The sequence below is a fragment of the Drosophila ananassae genome, chromosome 2R (assembly GCF_017639315.1).
Source record: "Drosophila ananassae strain 14024-0371.13 chromosome 2R, ASM1763931v2, whole genome shotgun sequence".
Taxonomy (NCBI): domain Eukaryota; kingdom Metazoa; phylum Arthropoda; class Insecta; order Diptera; family Drosophilidae; genus Drosophila; species Drosophila ananassae.
In genome coordinates this window covers 21,444,147-21,457,242 of record NC_057928.1, presented here as the reverse complement: position 1 = coordinate 21,457,242, position 13,096 = coordinate 21,444,147, and the positions used below count along the sequence as shown (strand labels likewise).

The 13,096-nt window shown below is 42.8% G+C and overlaps 1 protein-coding gene and 2 long non-coding RNA genes across 3 annotated transcripts; 1 reads left to right on the top strand and 2 right to left on the bottom strand.

Annotated features, from left to right (window-relative positions):
* Window positions 1-1,921: 1,921 nt before the first annotated feature.
* LOC6507186 lies at window positions 1,922-4,196 on the bottom strand. Its single transcript, XM_001956487.4, has 3 exons — window positions 3,703-4,196; window positions 2,776-3,411; window positions 1,922-2,669 (listed from the first exon to the last, which is right to left on the bottom strand). The coding sequence occupies exons 1-3, from the start codon at window positions 3,863-3,865 to the stop codon at window positions 2,185-2,187; spliced, it is 1,284 nt and encodes a 427-aa protein (XP_001956523.3). The 5' UTR covers window positions 3,866-4,196; the 3' UTR covers window positions 1,922-2,184.
* Window positions 4,197-7,503: 3,307 nt separating this feature from the next.
* LOC123257165 lies at window positions 7,504-8,535 on the bottom strand. The gene is made up of 2 exons (XR_006507145.1): window positions 8,257-8,535; window positions 7,504-7,872 (listed from the first exon to the last, which is right to left on the bottom strand). It is a non-coding gene; the product is annotated as an uncharacterized LOC123257165 (long non-coding RNA).
* A 2,841-nt stretch (window positions 8,536-11,376) lies between these two features.
* On the top strand, window positions 11,377-12,873 carry LOC123257164. The gene is made up of 3 exons (XR_006507144.1): window positions 11,377-11,494; window positions 11,945-12,275; window positions 12,417-12,873. It is a non-coding gene; the product is annotated as an uncharacterized LOC123257164 (long non-coding RNA).
* The last annotated feature ends 223 nt before the right edge of the window (window positions 12,874-13,096 follow it).

The window sequence follows — 13,096 nt, the reverse complement described above, 5'->3', positions numbered from 1 at the left end:
TATGAATGTGTATATATGAGTGGAGTGCGCACTTTTAGACAAGTTTTCTAGTTCTTTTAGTCCTGCGGGGGATGGGGTGGTCCCCTCTCCGCCGTTCTCCGCCCATCACCTCCAGCGCTTTATGCCTTTTAGAAAATTCCCCGAAAACCCCTTTTTCGATGCCGTAAAATGTGCGATAATTCACATAAGCATTCTTATCATGTGTGTGTGAGTGTTTGTATGTGTGTGTGTGTAAGTGTGGGCGTGGAAAATGATTTCAGTATGCGTCTGTGTGTGTGTTAGTGCGTGTGTATGCGTACTTCCTGCGGAAAGAAATCATCTACCGAGCATTTAGGCAAGCGAAGTTTTCCCGGCTCACGTTCCACTCGAAAGCCATTACACCGCCTCCCATGAAAAAATGTTAGTAGATATATGGTATTTGCTTTTTTTTGAAACTAAAAAGTTTTAAATCATGAATTTTTTAAAGGGTTCTGAGGCAGGCAATGTCTTTAGATTCTCCAGGAAATAAATTATTTTCAATATCAAGCAAATTCTTAATCCCCCAAAACCAGATGCTTGTAATATAAGATCCTTAAAATATATATTTCCTTACTTATTTATAAAATAATCTCTTAAAAATCATTTCAAGATGGAGTCATGTAACTCTAAAATATATCCTCATACTTTTCAAAAACAAATCCCATTTTTCTCTAGTCCTCAAAAACCCATAGTTTTGGTGTCCTGTCAAGGACGCCAGTTTGAAATCCGTTGGTTTAAACAAATCGCAAAACATTTTTCCTACCGCTGGCAAGGATAACACAGCACAGTTCCTGGCAGTCCTGGCAATCCTGGCACCTGGCTTATAACTAACATTTTCGCACGTACGCATCCGAAAACCATTTAAATAACGCTCCATCATCTCACCCGCCCTGGGCCGGGTGGGGGGAAACTTTTACACGGCAGCGCTGTTGCTCCGGGCTGCTGCGCTTCATGGAGTCCTGGATGGGTTTTTCGTCCTGCCCAGAGAACCCATTCTCTATTCGGTAGTCCCCCGCAGCAGCTTCCCCGGACGTGTCCTGGCTGGCGTTGATAAATGCACGGAGCATAAAAGTTTGAACAAACTACTTGAGTTTTTAGGCAAATTTTCGCCTCGAACTAGAACGTAAAACGTAGCCAACTACTTTCCACTTTACCTGGCGGTGTGCCACGCCTCCTCCTCCTCCTCCCCCTTATTGCCCCCTTACTCAGCCCGCCTCTTTTACAAATCGCTGGGCCCATTAGAGGCTTGGCAAAAACGCCGCTAAATGCGACGTGAATTATTTAAGGCACGTGTGTTGTGCAGAATGCGGCAAATTCGACAGTAAAATGCATTTATTATTGAAGATATTGTCGGAGTCTGTGGGAGGTGGGCTATGGATGGTGGACTGTGGGCGGGGCCTTCTCCTTTTGGCCAATTATGTGGGCCACCCCCTCCTCCCCCTTATATTTTGATAAACGTTTTACAGTTTGAGAACTTTTCTTTTCTGGGCTGGCACGTGATTGGAATTACGCGTGTTCCTCCGCCCTTGGCCCAAAGCCAGAGATTCGAGAAGAGTGGGGAGAACACACAAATCCACCAAAAATACTGGATGGGTGGTGCTACCAGAACTTTATTGGATGAGCCCTGACGAGTGTGTGTGTTAGTATGGAACATGTTTGCGATTTTGGCAATCGACAAATGTTGCACACACGGTGCGAATTAGCATAATTTAGTTTTCGCGCCCAGGGCGTGCTCGAATCTTCAGATCCATCGCATCGCATCATGATTACGGGAATTGATTGAGTGCAAAGTACTTCAGGTGGAATAAATCTTCTTCTCGCCGATGTAACGAAGGGTTTATTTTCAAGGATCTATATATCCTTTTTAAGCTCCTCCTTTAAACTCCCCCCAAAAAATGATCTATTTTTATGTGATGTATTTAATTGTAGAATAGTAGTAGAAAAAGGAATTACAAAATTTTGTTCTGCGATAAATGTGTTATTCAATATGTAAATGGTATAGATATTGGTTTTAAATCTGGCGATTATTCATGGACGTGGGATACTCTACCATGTTTCATCCTCCTACCCAGAGGGGTCTACCCTGAGAAGTAAAATAAATACCGAAAAATTCTAGTATAGTTTCGGTATTTTTCTCAGGACCACCCCCATTGTGTTTCTCAGTCTTCAGTTGGCCGCTGGCTCTCCGGCGCCATGGACGTGCAGGATCATCTCAAAGGGATCCCACTCCAAGTCCGATTCATGCTTGACCCGCCGCCGGATGCCTGGCTGCGGATGGTGGGGGTGGTGCAGCAGCGGTGGGTGACCAGTGGCCTCCTGGTGGTGCTGCACCAGCCCGATGGGCATGTCCTGGGCGTGCTCCACCAGACCCGCCGTCGGAGGCGCCGGGCGGTAGTGGTGCAGATGCTGCGCCGGCTGGTGGTGCGGCTGCTGCTGGTGGTGCTGCTGCTCGCTGACTATCTCCTGGATCTGCTCTCGCGTCTGCTCCCGCTCGTCAACTTTCTTCAGAAGGATGTCCCTCATGAAAGACATCCGCTCGAAGTGCTCCCAAGTGGAGCGAAAGCCCTGGTGGGAGTACTGGGCGTGGCGCTCCTTCTGGAGTTCATCCACATACCGCTGTTTAATGATCGACCAGCGGGTCTGCATAAGGGCTGTAAGGATACAAGGTTTATATGTTACTTGTAAGGAAGATTATCCTTTAAGAACATGCTTAATCGCATCATTTAAAACCTAATTTTAGTTGGAAACCATACTCACTCGGCGTAAGACCCATCTCGATGGCCGCTTCCTTCCAAACTGCCGAGGTTCGACTCTGACCTTGTCCTTTTTCGCTTCGCTGGCGTCCCGCCCACAGCGAGGGACGCGCCTTGATGGCATCGATGATCCTGCCACGCATGCTGTTGTGCAAAGAGCTAGGGCGCCCCAGCTTCCGCGGAGGCGTGGACACAGTTTCAGGTGCCACTGTGGCAGGTGGCGGCACCAGTCCTGTGAAGGCTGTGTATGTCATCCCATGACCGTGGGTCGGCGGAGTCATGAGGTGTGGCAGCTGGGGGGCGGTGGGAGGAGTGTTGCTCTGCAGCCAGCTGAAGCTGCCACTGGGACGTCCGCGTCCGTGGGAGGCGCTCGGCAGAGGAGGAGCCGAGCTGGTTTCCCCCTCCCCGGCGGATTGCGAAGCACTGGGCGGAGAATGGGAAGAGGGATCAGTGGAAGTACCCGCACTGCCACCCCCGCCTGACTGGGCGCCCACGATCTTGGCCACCGTTATGTTGTACATAAAGGACATGGGCTCAAAGTGTTCCCACTTGGTGTTGAAGCGATCCTTGTGCAGGATCTGCCGGTGGACCAAGTTGTGATAATGGTACTTCATCTGGCTCCAAATCGATTGCAGTTTTACTGAAAAAATGGAATAAAAAGTTTTACGATTATGACGTATACGTAATACGTATACTTAATATGTGTGATTCATGTTTTATCGAAAAAAGGAAGAAAGGGTCACACTGAAAAATTTGTTATACATTTATTTTTAAGATTCTAAAGTATTATTATACTAATGTTAAATATTTTATAAAATTATATGTAAAAGTATATCATTTTGCAAAAAGGCAACAAAGAAAAGATGAAAGCAATGTGAAAGGAAGCAACAAAAGAGAGTAACAGCTGAAAGGTGGCTGCTACAACACTCACCTGTCGGCACATGGCCACCGAATTGCTCTGCGATCTCGGTCCACATGGGCGAAGTGACGCTGCGGCACATATGGAGCTTGTTGTTGGAGTCCCAGATTTCTGGGTATTTCTTGATCGCCTTCAGCAGCTGCGCACGATTGACGAATGGATCCTCCTTTGGCATGGTCACACTGCTCAAGCACCGGAAACGGAACGGGTGGGGAGTGAGACCAGGAACCGGAACCGGAACTGACGCTGGAACTAGTAGTAGAACTGGTTCGCGTAGCGATTCCACTGGCAAACGGAACAGCGGTAGCGGAGCACAACTGCGTCCTTTGACATCAATTATCGGCGAATAACTGAAAGTAGAGTTTGCAAAAATATGCGAATTGAAAATGAAAAGGCAGAGCGATTGAGGAAAATAGAGAAAACGATGACGACGACGACGACGGTGGCGACGGCGACGCCAGCTTTTCGTTGTTGTTGTTGCTGTTGCTGTTGCCGGGCGATGCCGATGCCGAAGAGATTGGAAAGGCAGCGAAAGCGAACACGAGATGAGATACACAAAATGCAGGCGAGAAGAGAGAACAGGCAGAATGTGCAAAAAAAAGCAGCGAAAAGCTAAAGCAACGACGACGTCAGTTTTACATACAAAAGTCTCTCAGCTGTCCATTGGTGTATAGGTGCGGGTGTGTGGTTGTGTGTGTCTGTAAGACGCAAAGCGAAAAGCAAAACAGACAAAAGCAACAAGACCAAAGAGGAGACAGCCAAGAAGAGAAGACACCAGGCGGAGGAGCAGCAGCGGCAACGGCAGCCCCAACCGCGCAGCCCCAACGAAGCTCAGAGCTGCAAAAACCGAAAAACAACTGAAAAGAAAAAAAGAAAGGAGGCAACACAAAAAAAAAAACAAAAAGGCAAAACGGGCAGGCAGCCCAAAAACAACGATAAACAACGGCGACGCAGCTCTCTCTCTGTGACGTTTTGGGGGCCTTGGGGCCATCGAGGGGGCGAAGAGACGGCCAGGTGACGGAGCAAGAGCGACAGAGTGGGGCAGGCGAGAGCATTAGAAGCAGCGAAAACCGAAACAAAAGAGCAGTCACGAGTGCAGAGTAAAATGCAGGTCCGCAAAACAGAAACAGAAAGCAGTGAGCAGAGGACTCCACGATGACCGAAGACGAACGAGGTGGAGCCGGTGTGTAGGACCTGCAATGCCGGGGGAGGGGGGTTGGAGGCTGTGGCCGAGTATCGGGAACCGGGTGCCCGTAGTCCGAAGCCCGGCTGTCTAAAGCGCCTCGCAAAATCGGAGAACAGCAACAGCCAACAACAGCAACAGCAACAGCAACAACTGCAACACGAACACGCAACAAAGCAACCGACCAAACAGTGGGGCTGATGGGCTCCCCAGTACAATGGGCCGAAGTGGGTTTTTTAAGTTAAGCTTAAAGAATAAAACCTTCAAGTACAGGGTATGGATATTGGAGACAAAGTTAGGAGGATCAAATTTTTTAAATGATTTATTAAATATTAAAATTTGTCTAAAATTGGCTAAAAAGGTGAAATTGCACCACTGGTGGGTGGGGGTGGCAGCTATGGGTGCGCCTGCAGCTGTGTGTGTACGTGCAATGAACCCGCAACTACGACTACCACCAGTGCACACAATTGCAACACTCACGCAAACTGGCATAGAGCGGCCCAACGCAGCGTTCGTTTGCTCGATGCCCCAGACCCCGATGTGCCGTGTGCCACCTCCTCCACCCACCACCACACCACCATACCACCTCCCACAGGAACGACTCTACAGAGCAAACAAGATTCGGCATAAATCAGAGGTGGTCAACTATTTACATAGTGGGGTTGGGGTTGGGGTTGGGGTGTTTGTTTTGTTTGCCTTCTGGAGCGGATTTAAGATACAATGAAAAAAGAAACCAACAAAGAGTATTTGTAGTTATGCTCGTTTACAAATTAAAACTTTTTCAGGGAACTAATAACAGGTAATTGTGTGTGGGGGAAGTTCTCAGAAGAGACTGTCCAAATTAGAGCTCCTCTCTAAAAATAGACATTAAAAAAATATGAAAACCTCTTCCGAATAAAGCTATCCAGTCATGCCCTTAACTCAAGTTATACTATTATTATTTCTATCATCAAAGCTGAGAATACAAATCGTTGATTAAAAGCCGCATAAACAGATAGTCGTATAAATGGGGTTAAATATTAATATTAATTTAAGTACCAATGTTTACACACACACTGAGCCCGATTGACGGCGACAATTAGTTTGCTGGCCAATCGCATCTTAAAATATCCACACAACTATTAATTCCAGGGCATAAAAAAATTGAAATGGCTCATAATGGGCTAGAGCGACAATGGGAGTCATCCTCGGTAGAAGTCGCCGTTCAAGAATCAATTCGATTAGTGGGTGAGAGTGTAGTGTATGAAATGGCCCCTATTTGCTGGCATAATTTAGCAATGAATTGGCCGGTCCAGGCTGGCAGGGGGATAGTCTATGTATCCTTATCCGTGCCCCTGCTTAATTATTCAACGACAATGGCCCCATTGTCATTGGCGACTCTATCAATCCGAGATGGCCACTCCACTGTCCCATCCTCTCAGTCCCCGTGCATCTGTAATGCGGCTGTTTAATGCCTCTCGTTTTATTGGCTACTGCTGCGAGATATCTCTTCCCCACCCCCAACTCTATTTGTATCTGCGAGATGCGTTACTATGAGCCTGCCCCATCAGCCAAGTCGCATAATGAACGCACACGCACTTTCTTATCGGCCCAGAAGTGGTCGGGGGTGGCATCTTTAATTTTTATGGCAGCATAAATGGTCCACCGTAATTTGCTAGATTAGAATTAATTTGAGTCGCAGGCAGGCCGCAGATATTTGCTGCTACAGTAGAGACTGCTCTTGAGGTACACCACTACGTATGCGTGATATGTGCGTATAAGTGATGGACACATATCACGTATACGCCCGGTGGGATTAACTTTCAATAACTTTTTGCAAATATTTATTTTTAGAATGGAAGCATCTTGGAGGGCTCTACTGTATCCATAATTTGTTTGTACTGTCAATGCTTGCGGACAAACTTCGACAGTAAAAAGTAATGTATCTGGGGATGGATTTTGGCCCCGGATGGCCGCCCATCGGATGCAGGCAGATAGACAGGGACGGCGAGCGACTGCGAAGAGTGATCCCTGGTCGCGGTGGCCGTGTTCCAGGTCCCAGGTCCCAGATTGAGGTCCAGCGGACCCAGGCTCCACATCAATTGTCGTTCTTCGGCCCGGCAGGGACTAGGCTGGTGGCGGGGCACTGGGGCTATCTGCTGTCTGTTGCCTTTGTTGGGTTTTTATTTTCATTTATGCTTTTTAAGTGCTTCATTAAAATCGCGTACGGCAACGGTGGCAGGGGGCAGGCAGCAGTCAGTAGGGGCAGGCGGCAGGGAGACCTTTGTCAGCGTCATCATCGTGGCACACACAGCCAACAAAAACAAAAAAAGTATCTTTTCTGATACATGTCCAAAAAGCAACGAAAGAAAGCAACATGGTGGAAGGAAAAAAATCAAGCGACGACGGTGAAAATAAATAAAAAGAATTAAATCCAAACATGTTTTTTACCCAGTTCGCTTCGTGGCTCTGGTTGTGCCTTAAAAAAAAAGGAAACCAAAAATAAAAAACCAAAACAAATCTACCTCCAGGTCCAGAGGCAGCGATACACAAAGAAAAAAGGGTATACTTACTAACTTTTAAATGTCTTACCCTTTAAAACTAATACTATTGATAAAAAACAAAATATCTAAAACAAACTCTAAATATTTCTTTACTTTTTTTGTTTAATTTTTTAAATCTTTAACATTTTTTTCTCTCACTTTAGATCAAGCTTGAAGCTGTAACTTCAACTCCAGTCCGCGGCTCCAACTCCGGTTTCAAGCCTATGCCCCCTGCATCTGTATCTGTATCTGGTGAGTGTGTTCGCTGTATCTTCGACTGCGTGGCAATAAGTGTGCCCCGTTCATGAGGCAACGCAAAAAAATACAAAACAGAAAACAGCATTAAGCATCTTGTTGTTGTTTTTTAAGGTGCGCATATAAAGAGGCCTTAACAGCCAGCCATCCAGCCATCCGACCAGTCGTCGGACCATTTCCCCATCCCCACTGAATCACAGTGGATTAGGTCGGCGAAATGTGCTGTCAAAAAAAAAGGAAAATATACATACCCCGGATTAGGCTGCTATGATATGTGGATGATAGGAGTAAAGCCCGACTACAATGAAAAAATGTGTCTGGGAAAGGGCTTATGTACCTCTTTTTTTTGTATCGTTTTTATCTAGTTTTGTTATTACCAACACATGTTTTGAAAGGAAAACAATTTTCATTTCAGAAATGAAAGAGTTGTAATGAACATAGAAAAATATAATTATTTTTTTTTTTGTAATTTAAATCTTTATAATCTTTCAGAGACTATAATATAATAGTTCTATTCAGGAAATGTTCAGGCTTAATTCACCTTTAGAATAGATTTCTAAGCAAAAATTTTATTTTAATTTTGTATATATTTAATAAAAAACCCACTGTGCAATGGCACCGATTGCCAACGTCAGAGATAACAACAGCAACCGCAGCAACAGCAACACCAACAGCAACAGCAACATCCACAGCAACATCTGAGGATCGCATTTAAGGCGCAGCTCTGCATCCGAGAAGCGAATCCATCCGCGCACAGTGACTGAGAGCCAACTGGGAAGGGGATACCGGGGTGGCACATGGGGAGTGAGTTCGCAACTCCTTTTCATCCTCATGCCATGTGCAAATCACATACAGTAGCAAAAAATTTCCACAGTTATTTACGATTAGCAAAAAAGATACGAGACATGACATGCGCTGAATGGAGCTGGAAATGGGGATGGTGTTGGGGAAGGGGAATGGTGACTTTAGTTTGGTTGAGGGTATGGGGATTTAACTGTGGACTGATCGGACAGACAGACAGACAGAACGGGTAGACCTGGAACCCGACTTTGGCTTTCAGATGCTGCAGCAAAAAGCTACGGCCTACGCTCCCCATCTGTGCCAGCTACTGTTCCAGCAGATACGTGTTGACTCAGCGGGTGTCAGGCCAGAGATCTCCACTCTTCAGGTATACTTTACTATAAACATACCTATATATATGCAAGAAAATATACAGATACAAGGGGGGCAAAAAAAATAGTATTACTTAATACGATAATTATGATAAATTTTTTATCTCAAAAGTTTCACAGAAAATTTACTAGCAACTCTTATAAGTAGGAGTTTGAAAGTTATCCAAAATAAGTATAGAGGTGTGTTATTCTTGTGACCTCTATTGTATTTGCACTTATGCACACACACTCGCCGATAAAAAAAAAGAACTTATAGTACACACACACACACTCACACACCCATGCATGCGGGACAATGGCGATGGGGGCACATTTGTTAGCTGCTTGCCTTTCTCCGCCGGCAAGAGCTGACCTATTAAATGGTTAAACTACTTTGTGTATCTCCCCATGAAGATCGCTCTTTCTTGCCGCTATTCACTATTCTAAAATGGCCCATAAAACGTGAACTTTGATGCTACATCTTTATGCGATGCGATGCGATGCTGCCGATCGTAGTTATAAAACTAAAAATTACAGGGCCCTCCTATCTCTTAATGGATCGTTGTCGTGAATCTGCATTTGATCGCTTTTCAAGTTGAGGTATTATTATAGGCCAAATATCCATAATTCTGAAGTGTCTTGGCTTGGATGTAGAATTTTATGGTTCAAGAAGTATAGGCCTGTATTGAAAATGAAGGGAAATCGTAAATAATAAATGCAATTAATGATTCATAATCGTGAAAACCGAATTTTATATCTAAAGATATAATAGCTTGTAATGAAAATGTAGGAAGGCCATAAAAAAGTTTCTGCAATTAATGATTTATGATTTTGAGTTGAGTTGAATTTGAAACAAATTTTATTGTGCATTAAATGTTTTCCTCTGAATTATATTGCCTTCAGTCTTTGGATTACAATTTGAAGACCATTGGCTTCAATTTTTTCTTAAATCTGACTATCTTTTCTCATTCATGTGAAAAATTAATATAGTTCGACCTTTAGGCCATATTTCAATCTTTATTGAAATATGAGAAACAAAAACTTTTTTTTATATTATTTTTTTATAATATAATATTTTTTTTATAAAATTTTGTGATGTTATCCCTTTGAAAAATTAAAAAAAATGGATTAAAAATGTTGTTTCAAGGTTTTGATAGAAAATTATGCTACTCGAAAACGAAATGATGCTAATTTTTCGAAGCGAATCGAAGCTTTTGTTGCACTTTTTATTGCATATTTTATATATTTTGCAGCCGATTCATAAAAGGAATACCTTTTATTAACCAGCGCTGTAATCCGCTTTGATTTGCATCAAAAGATAAAAAAAATTAATCAAAAAAATTTTGTCAATTTTTGGCCAAAATCATAATGTTACCCCTTTGAAAAATTTCGAAAATGGGGTCAAAATTTTCGTTGTCAGGTTTTGATTGAAAATGACTCTACTCAAAGTTCTAAGATCGGGAAGGTATAACATTTCAGGATGTGCCAAGTATTGGTCAAGTTATAGACATTTTTCTATTACGAAAATAAAAATATTGATAAAACATCTCTGGCATTTTTTAACTGGCCCAAAATCGACACTTTTTAATCACATTTTAGTGCATATCTTAACTATTTCCCAACCGATCACTAAATGGAATACCATTTCATAATCAGAACTCTAATAAGCTTCGAACTGCATCAAAAGATTGGAAAATTCAAACAAAAAAAAATTGGTCCAATTTTTGGTCAAAATCGTGATGTTACCCCTTTGAAAAATTACGAAAAATGGGTCCAAAATTTTGTTGTCAGTTTTTAATGACACATGATAGAAGAGGAAAATCCAAGATCGGGAAGATATAAAATTCGTAGATCTGACGGAAAATGGCTGAGATATGGAGGTAGGCGATGTAGACCTTAAGGTCTATAGCTTCCTTTTTTTCAAATTGTTTCAAAATCAATCTATCTTTGCAAAATTGTGCCTAAACCTATTATACCCACTGCAAGGGTATGGAATCGACCCAAATCGGGTAACACTAATTGCCGCTGCCTGCCGTTTTATGGGATTTCATTAGGCCCTGTCTCCTGCGGCAGTCATTAGAGCAGAGTAAAGTAAAGCCACTCTCTCCCAGAATGCCACTGTCCAGAATGACCAGGAGTGCAGGCGAAATTTATGGCCATCCTCCTGCGCCCTCTGGCGGACAATTGCAGAAACTTCAACCTGGAGCTCCTCCAGTTGGTCCGGCTGTCAGGCTGCTGAATAATTTAGCTGCGATAATAAGCGGCTGTAGCCAGTGTCCACTGCCATCCAGGAGTCGAAGTTTCTGGGCAGCTACTGCCCCATAGAAAAGTCTCGCAAAAAAAAACAGACCACCGCAAAAAAAGGAGAGGGAGAAGCACCAGCAGCAGCAGCAGAAAAAAAAAACAATTTATCGAGTCGTGCGTCCTGTTGCGTGCCATGCAATTTAATTGCGGTTTTCAGGGGCGTGGCTGGGACGCCTATTTCCCATCCCCCATCCCACAATGCGGCCCCCTTTGCGTGCATTTTAATGCACTTTATCATTCGCCCATTCACGTCCCGCCAGTGCCCCGAGGCCCGGGTGCCCGGTTGGTGCGGAGGTCCCTCCTGCACCGTGTTTTATTATTTATATTTACTATAATTTTCCCGAACGGCCGGCAATAAAAACAGCAAAATAAGCAGCCATGGAACAGTAGTCAGTAGTTGGAAGGCGGTCGGGAAAATCGGAAGGGAGTCACCGGGAGACTCGGGGGGGCGGGGCAAATAGAAGCGCAATAATTATAATTAAATACATTTTTACGTGCCATTTTACCGTTTGGAGGTTTTTCCTTATGCAAATAAATAATTGCACACCTTTTCCACAGCGAGTTGAAAACTAAAAGCGCACAAAAGAAATATAAAAATGGTACATAAAACTGAACAAAAAAAAATTACAAAAAAAAGCGGAGGCAATTAATAAAGTTGGCTACCGGACTGAGTAATGGAAAGCAGAATCTATGAATAAATCATTTGGCTAATGCAATCCGGACTTGAATTAAAGTGAACTTATCCCCTTTTGTGTTTGGCGGTGATTTCAAAAGGTTTCATTTGTATTCTGCGAAGCAAACGACAGTTTAATTATATAACATTATCTCTGGCCATATAGGGATCTAAAAAATATATATTAATTCTAGTCATCAATGAGTACCTTTGTTCATGACTCTTCACATCCCCAAGAACAGAAGTACTTTTCCATAACTTATTAAAAGTGTTTCTTTTTATGCTGACACATTGATATGAAATTTGATTAATTTCGTCACCTGATGGCACCCTCCGATAAGCCATTCAAATTAAAATGATTGACACTAAAATTGCTTTAATGAATCATTAAATACAAATTACACCTAATCGTTGACATTCTGGCCGTCTTTTTCTTTTCCCTGGCACTATAGGCTAGGCCCGGCCGGTACGTGTGGTTCTTCATCATTTTCTAGTGGGTGAGTGTGTACATTTTTGCTTTTCCCATGCAGTCAAACGCTCAGTCATTCTGGCCTTTTTTTTCCCTCCCCCGGCTGGGTAGTCTTCTGCTAAGTATTCCCCATCTTAGTGTTTTTCTTTTTTATTTTTTTGTATTTCAGGTTTTTGTTTTTTTGGGGAACAGAAAATTGCGTGCCGTTGCAAGAAGGCAAAACACGCATAATGGATAAATGTGAACAACAAACAACAAACAAAAACAAAGGCAGCAGCAACAGCAACAGCAACAGCAATAATAATGGCCGAACGAACAAGAAATAAATTCTAATTGCGTGCTTTTGGCATAAAATCAAAATTCGTTATAAAAATGCGAAGAGCGATGGAGCAGGGCGAACTAAACTGAAACACAAAGCTCCAACAAAAGGGCAAAAACTGCCTCAAAAATATGCCCACAAAGAAGTCAAACAAAAACGAGCAAAAAATATTGTTGAAAATGATTAACATGCAAAGTCATCAGAAACGAAGTTCTAATACACTAAAAGTTTCATTTTTTTCAAATAAATATTTTTTAAACAAACAATTTTAATATTCTTTGGGAAATACAAGGATATTAGTATTTAATAATAATATTTCTGAACAAAGTTTTAACTTTCCAGACATTATTTTAATAAAATATTATAGTTGTATCTTTAATGATTATCTCTCTATTTTCCCATCTTAAAATAATTAGTTTTAAGTATAGTTCTCCTACAATTTCTATAGTTCTCTCAAAAATATCTTTTAAGTTCTTAAAATTCCTCAAAAAGGACTATAAAACTTTGTGTTATTTTAATTAAAACTTCCT